The sequence below is a fragment of the Nicotiana tabacum genome, chromosome 9 (genome assembly GCF_000715075.1).
Source record: "Nicotiana tabacum cultivar K326 chromosome 9, ASM71507v2, whole genome shotgun sequence".
NCBI classification, from domain to species: domain Eukaryota; kingdom Viridiplantae; phylum Streptophyta; class Magnoliopsida; order Solanales; family Solanaceae; genus Nicotiana; species Nicotiana tabacum.
In genome coordinates, this window is record NC_134088.1 from 93,253,388 (window position 1) to 93,260,776 (window position 7,389).

Below are 7,389 nucleotides of genomic sequence, written 5' to 3' on the forward strand. Positions count from 1 at the left end.
GAGGGCACTACGCGCGCAGGGGCGTATGTAGCATATAGGTAACGGGTTCAACTGAACTCATATAATTTAAATTCTGGATTCGCCTTTTGGCACTAGCCAAAGAGACTAAGATGGAGCACGTTGTGCGAGAAAGCAAAACTGACTTATGAGTTATAAGTTGAACTGCTTGAGATTAAGAAGGGAATGAGAGGTTGATTCGACTTTGGAGGAGATAATTTAACAAATTTTGTAGCTGGGAAGCAGACTGTGGATCACTGCTAGAATTTATCCTTTAAAGAAAAGCACCTAGAATGAAGAGGGGACGTCAAGTGCAGCCAATGTATCCAAAATTGATGATCTTGTATGTTACCACATATGATTACCAGTCTAAAAGCAAATTGAAAATATCATGCAATGCTTTAGCAATCCTTTTTAAATACGGGCCGCCTCCAATACACCCCCTTAGGGTGCGGCCCTCCCCAGACCCTGCATAAATACAGGATGCTTTGTGCATCAAACTGCCCTTTTAATGCTTTAGCAACCCGTACATCAATTCCAAAGTTAAAAGACTGCTACAGTCAGACCTCTCTATAACAGCATCCCTATATAATAGCCATTCACTATAAAAGCCGAGTTATTCTCGGAACCAAATATTATATTTATGTTATACTATATGTCCTCTATAACACCACCTCACTATAGCAGCCAAAAAAAATTCCGAACAAACGAGGCTATTATAGAGAAAGTTTGACTGTATAACAAAACTGCATATACTTCTTTCAAAATGAAACAATACGATGCTCAAAAGATTGCAGAACTACCAAACAGGTGCTTATAAAAAAAGGAAAACAAATAAACACATCTTTCAACTAAGTTTAGTATTGGGTGTTTGAAGTAATTGGTATCCCTTCACCCTTAACCTTATATCACTGGTTCAATATCTGGGAATGAAAAACTTCTTAGTAGGAGCGGTTTATCCCCTTAGATGAACTTCGTATACATGAGTATTAAAGGGGAAAAAAGATGAAGAATTTTCTAACTTACTACAGCCATGCAGTAGGTTAGCAAAACACAATACACTGGCAATACCCTGAACACATACATGCACACACTTCAATTTGCATTAAACAAAAGTTGAGCAAGACTAGTACAGATTGTCTCTGTTTCTAGTGCAAACAATGTAGAAGTCCTCATTTTCTATTTTTTCCCTTAAGCACCAAAAAAAAAAAAAGAGCGAATATAGAACAAAAGAGACAATCTTAAATATCCCAATGACCCATAGTTACTTGTCCTTCCAATAGTATCAATATATCTCTCTATTTTACTTCTTACCCACAATGTCTATACCAAATATATAATAGCATCCTCAGAACCTGAGAAGCTTTCACCAGAGACTGCTGTGTTCTTCATGTCCTCAGAATCCTTGGTCAGAGTGGGCAATTCCAGCCAAAAGCTTTCTAACTGGTCAGTAGTAAACCAGTCTTTCTTCATCTACAAAGCAGAAAAAATTATGAGATTAGAGGATATATTGATATGAAGATGATAGATATAGTTTGACAAAGGACTCACAAAGTAAGGGTAGCCTTCAGAAATGCTAAAGTTTTCCGGAGCGCTCTCTAGGAAAAGGCTAATGTAGTACAAAGCAAATTTACCGCAGTCCGTACCATTTGTCTGCTGCGGTACCTGAAAATTTTCAAGTCATGCTAAATGAGAAACCATTAGTAAGTAACATCAGAAACATCAGTGAAAAGTATTGTGACCTTAGGAATCAATAACTTGATTTTCCTAATCAGCTGCTGGCTCTCTGGCCTCTCTTCATTTTTGAAAATGTCCAAAACAAATCTACAAATCAAACAAAACAAAGCATACAAGTAAATTAACTAGAAAAACAAAAATCCTAAGGTAGTATGTTCATCGAGGAAAATACTTTCTTATCTCAGGTTCATATCGCAAGGGTCCCGCCATATGCAGTGAATCAAGTAACAACATACAGGGAGTTTTGGATTCTGACTCTAAACTTTCGCCGAGATGGCAAAAGATCAAAAGACACCAATGATCCCTGATAAATAACATCTCAGTATACAAAGCACAACTAAAAACATTATATGCAACTTTGGCATAACCAGATAACAAATCAGAAACACATACCAGAGAACGATGGGAACAAAAACATATTTTTTCGAGAATATGTCTAGCCCCTTAATCCACCTCAACACCTTAGGCTTGAATAGTTTGGTTGTGTATAAATAAAACCACATGGACTCAAGGTATGCAAATGAACTTTTCTTATCCTCTGGTAGTTCCCTCCATATGTTCCTACATAACCCCAAGAAGTTATGCTCAAAACAGAAACTGGCAAACATAAATATACTTGCATAATTTTGCACACAGAACCCACAAACTTACTCCAGGTAGCAGTCAAAGTCAGTCGAGTTTAACTTTCCATCTGATTTGCCATTCCTTTTATTTGACAGTCCACGGAGGCGAGCAGAACGTCGTAGCAGAACAGCTGAATCAAGTGCAGCAGCTACTTTTTTACTTTTTCTTTTTTGACATGTGCGTGGGTGTTCCTTTGAGCGAGACTGACTTGGAAGTTCCTCATCAGTTCCTTTTTTACCAAATCCTGTCGTGACACAATTTACCATTCCGACAATAAGCATTTTTGATTGTCTGGTGAATCTAATAAGAGTTATAATTTTCAAAGCAGGAAGTGTTGACTGCTAAGAGCACCACAAGAATCAAAATAGAGTTATAACTAGAATTAATTGCACCCTTAGTTATTGCTTTTGAGGAGAGCCAGGATGTGAAGGCACTGGTTCTTCTCAACCACCAAATCCAAATAAAGTACAAGGGAATAGTGCATGGGAAAAGGAATTATTTAAATAGCAAAAGCCCTTAGGAGAAGAGACCAAACAGTTACTTGGACATTGCTTCACCTTTCAACCATTGGGTTGATTACACTTGATTCATCACCAACCAATGACTTTAGCGATGTAATTTACGGTTGTAATTATACAAACTAATAAAAAACAAACCAATATCGGATTTGTGTATTCTGAACAACAGCTCATTAACAATTACGACATAACAAGTTCAGGAAAAAATTTATACAACTAGGCTTCGCATAAAAATAATTACTTAAACAGTAGCCCAAGCAACAATTTTGTGTGAGTAAAATTATCAGTCTATAAAAGCAGATGTAAGAGAAAGAGAATAACAATAATTGGAAATAAAAGACAGAAGGGCAAGTATAAAACCATCTCTACTTCTTTTAGCCATCAATCCTGAACTGAAGGATAAAGCGATATAGAAGTAGGACTTCAAAAATACTGATGTTTCCTTTTGTTTCTCTAACAGAAATGGAAGTAAAATCTGAGAGAAACGCTTCAAGTTCTCTAAAAAATCATGGCGGACTCTTCCTGAGATTGGTAAAAAAGTAAAAGATAGAGATAACAAAAATGATTGCCTGCGATGATTTTCCTTTTCTAGATCAGGAAAAAAAGAGTATAGGAAGTTGTCCTGTGATTGCCAACCTAGGATTTAACGATAGGACTTTACGAAGGAGTGAATGCAGAAAAGGATGTAAAAGAAGGCAATACACAGGCGAGGGGTGTGTGTGTGTGCGCGCCCCCGAGAGAGAGAGGTGCAAATGAAGGAGAAATGGAGGCGCTGAAACAAAATGATGATTAGGGCAAACAAATGCATTTAAGTGGAATGTAAAAATATTCATTAGCATAGACCCGATTCTTGCGATATCTGGACTGGAGACGTAATCTACATATAGTTAAAGTAGTCTGGATTGCCTTCTAAAGCAATTTGCTAAAGTGTAGCCAAAGCACTACTGTTCCATTAGCTGAAAAATATAGTCTGGATACGATCTGCCAAAAACCTTTAATAAATGCATATCTAACACAAAAGAAATTAATGACACATATTCTCCCCATTTTTGTGAAAATAAATAACAGGAAATGAAAATGCTCTTAGTCCTGATAAGGTCGACAAAATACTTAAAAAAACTGTTGAGTGATAGATTTAAAGGTAAGGTCCAATAAAAGAAAGTAAGATCTTCATAGTTTGCAAAGTTTATTATGAGATATATGAATTAGTTTCTCTTAGAGTTCTTTTTATTTTTTTCTTTGCAAAATAAATAAACAAGAAAAGTAAGTTAACAAAAAAGTCCAAAGGAGTTTAAGATTTCCTCAACTACAGAAAGAAAGGGAGCACAAAGTGCGATTAAGTAATAGGACTCCGAACACTTTGTATGGCAAGTAAAGACAAGCTGTAACACCAAAGGATACAAATATGGCCATTTTGCTCATTAACAGATGTTGGGAAATTCTTGCATTCACCTAACTAGATTCACATCAAACAAGTGGTAAGCTGCATCAAGATTGACTCTTTCTTGATCTATTGGAAACACAAAGGCCTCTTGGGTGGTAGTAGGAAACCCCTAGCAGTTGCCTACACCATCAAAATCTAAAATACAGCCACCTAACATTTGAACAGATCAATGCAAGGATTAACTGCATCAAAAGCTGAACTAACAAGAATTCAACTTTATACCTTTAACTATATTGCGACAGTTCATCTGTGATTCCTTGCCTTGGCAAGACCGCAACAAGGTAGGTGCTCTCTGGAATCCCATCAATAGTCTTTACCCAGCATCATCCTTGCTACTTGTAACACAAGTCAAACCAGAGACGCCTAATACAGACTTTTAAGATAGGTTCTTTTGACTACAAAAATTTTTAGGCCCTTGGTCTTCCCCGTACAGAAATGTCCTACTGTTCTATAGTAACTTGGCCCCTCCGGCCTTAGCCATCTTGCAACTACTGTCTTGGCCTCCTACATATACAAACATTAAGTATTCCATGAACCAAAGACCATCAGAGGATCCTTAAGTCTTCCAAATAAAAAAGCCAAAGGGAAGTATTGGCGGAACAAAAAGCAATAAGGATATTTTTCCATGAGAATATAGCGGAAATCTCGTTAAATAGAACTACATATCAAATCCTTCATTTATGCATTAACTAGCATGATAGTAAATGTAAAATCGAAGGTTAAGATTAAAGGAACCTTCAGGCTTACAACAAAAAACTGTATGCTCTTAAAACCAGAAGGTAAACAAGATTCGAACAGGAGCAAGGACAGTCTGATAAGGGTAAAAACCTAGACATACCGGGTTTTTACACCAAACCAATGGATGCAGAACATGTATTTGAACATACACTACTATGGTGAACTAATGCATATTTTCACTTCATTAAGCCACTTAAACATGATAAGTTGAATCACTTTGGTGTAAAAACCCAGTGCGGGTAAGTGTTTACCGTCTAATAAGCATGTGTATGCTGAAAACCACCTAATGATGCGTTTACAGAATAAGACTCAGTGTTCAATCTGTGCATTGCACCACGCAAGACACTCAAATGCAGAAACGAGTAAGCGGGCCATTTGACATCAGTAAGATTTGACTCAAACATTCTCAAGTCAAGAGGAAGAGGAAAAAACCCAAAGAAATATGAGTTAAATAGATTCCATCCAAGCAATTCCTTAGAGAGGTAGATGAATTGTTAGAAAGCAGAAAGTAGATAAATCACAAATGATAGAAGGATAAAAACTTTTCTTCAGAGGGGTAAAGGCTTTAGTTTTCACCTGCATCAAATGGAAAAGAAACCACCTATAGCTTCATGGAACTCATGGTCCAAAATAATGTGCTATTTAATATTGGAAAACTATCCACTTGGCCATAGCATTTGATCTTCAATCCAAGAATCTCAAAAACTCATAATGTGCATACAGTCCAGGCATAGCTCTCTAAGTGCATACACACTCTGTGGTTTGTGTTAAAGGCCTAGTGAATAATATCTCACATCTGATTAAACATTTGAAATTCTAGTCATGGGTTTTAAGTTTGTAGCACGAGAGTTGATTCAGATACGTATTTAAGCAACAAACTAATTCATACTACTGCGTTCTCTTTGTGAAGTGTGGGCATGTTTGTTGGGGATGGTGGTCCTAAAATACCCTCTGAAGTCTGAACTTCTTACTAACACTAAATAAATAAAGCAACAAATAAAAGAAAACATCCAACATATACAAGCCGTAAATCAATCACATTCCCACTGTGATCTTTTCTTGTTCTCCCTTGATCCACTGTATTTCATATAATGTTGAAACACAGATAATCATTTATACAATATTAGCAACATTTTCTTACGAAAATCACAACACCGAACAAGAGATATTAACAGATTTTTGCTTTAAAGAGTTAACTAAAATCAAGAAGAATGATCAGTAAACTAAACTTATTCCAGCTATCACCAACACCATCTAATAATCTTCCCAAGATTCCTAGTTCCCCATAACAGAACAATAGATTGCAACAACTATAGTCCACCGGCTCAAAAAAATGAGCAATTTAACAATGATTCCCAGATAATAAAAGCTCCATGATACACTCATATCCGGAGGCTAATTCAGGGTTTGAACTTTATGGGTTCTGAATGACATCAAGTGGGGTTCTGGACAAAAATTTTGTACATATTTAATGGATTTCTTAACAAATGTATAGGAGTTTGGGCCAAAGCTACAGTATTATGCCGAACCCGTATCATAAATGCTACATCCACCCCTGCTCACATAGTCATAGAAACAGAGAAATTGTATGCAAGTTTAAGTTTACAAAGTTAACCAAAAAAGAAAAAGCTAAAACTAAAAATCCTTCTCAAAGATTCCTAATAAAAAATAAACAAAAAAGCAAAAGTAACAACAGAAATTCAAACTCATAAACCCACAGGGTGACAAAATAAAAGAGCATTCTCAAAGATACCAAGATAACGAGAGTACCAAAACACTAGCAATTGAGTACCTGATATGGGGAATATGACACAAAGTTCCTTCTCTATAACCCTTTTCTTCATCTGCTGCGCCGCTTTTTACAAATATAACCCAAAAATTGCATTGTTCAAGTTAGAAGCAATTTTCTGGTTTCTGCAAAATGTTGCTATCGGCATGACCATCATCATCTTTTTGTATTTTTGCCACTCTAACGGAATGCAGAATTGTTTGGTTCCTCCACAAGGTAAATACAAAAAATAGTACTGTATTATTCAGTACATGAATTACAATAAACAACATTCATTCCTTCCATTAAATGCACTTGCTATTTTTTGTTTGGCTTACAGTTTTAGAATAGAGTTGTGACAATTATAAGGTAATTACATATAAAATTTCTATAACAAATTTAATTTTCCATATTTATATAGTTAATGTACATAACTTAACACTCTGTTTGGATCATTATTACCTATCCTTTTATAATATGTTGTATTGTATTATACTGTATTATATCGTTTTGATGGATACAACGTTTGGATAGATTGTATCGTTTGCTATTGTTAAATAACA

The 7,389-nt window shown here is 35.9% G+C and overlaps 1 protein-coding gene across 2 annotated transcripts; it reads right to left on the reverse strand.

The window, feature by feature from the left end:
- Positions 1-1,085: 1,085 nt before the first annotated feature.
- LOC107779170 (putative ubiquitin-like-specific protease 2B) lies at positions 1,086-7,175 on the reverse strand. 2 transcript variants are annotated; one of them, XM_016599536.2, is made up of 8 exons: positions 6,851-7,162; positions 4,543-4,824; positions 2,386-2,602; positions 2,128-2,295; positions 1,907-2,038; positions 1,740-1,821; positions 1,549-1,662; positions 1,086-1,470 (listed from the first exon to the last, which is right to left on the reverse strand). In XM_016599536.2, exons 2-8 carry the CDS (start codon positions 4,622-4,624, stop codon positions 1,321-1,323), a joined length of 945 nt encoding a protein of 314 aa, XP_016455022.1. In that variant the 5' UTR covers positions 4,625-4,824; positions 6,851-7,162; the 3' UTR covers positions 1,086-1,320. The 2 variants fall into 2 exon arrangements, with proteins under 2 accessions (XP_016455022.1, XP_075078458.1); XM_075222357.1 differs by lacking the exon at positions 4,543-4,824 and having other exon boundaries at positions 6,851-7,175.
- Positions 7,176-7,389: the final 214 nt, after the last annotated feature.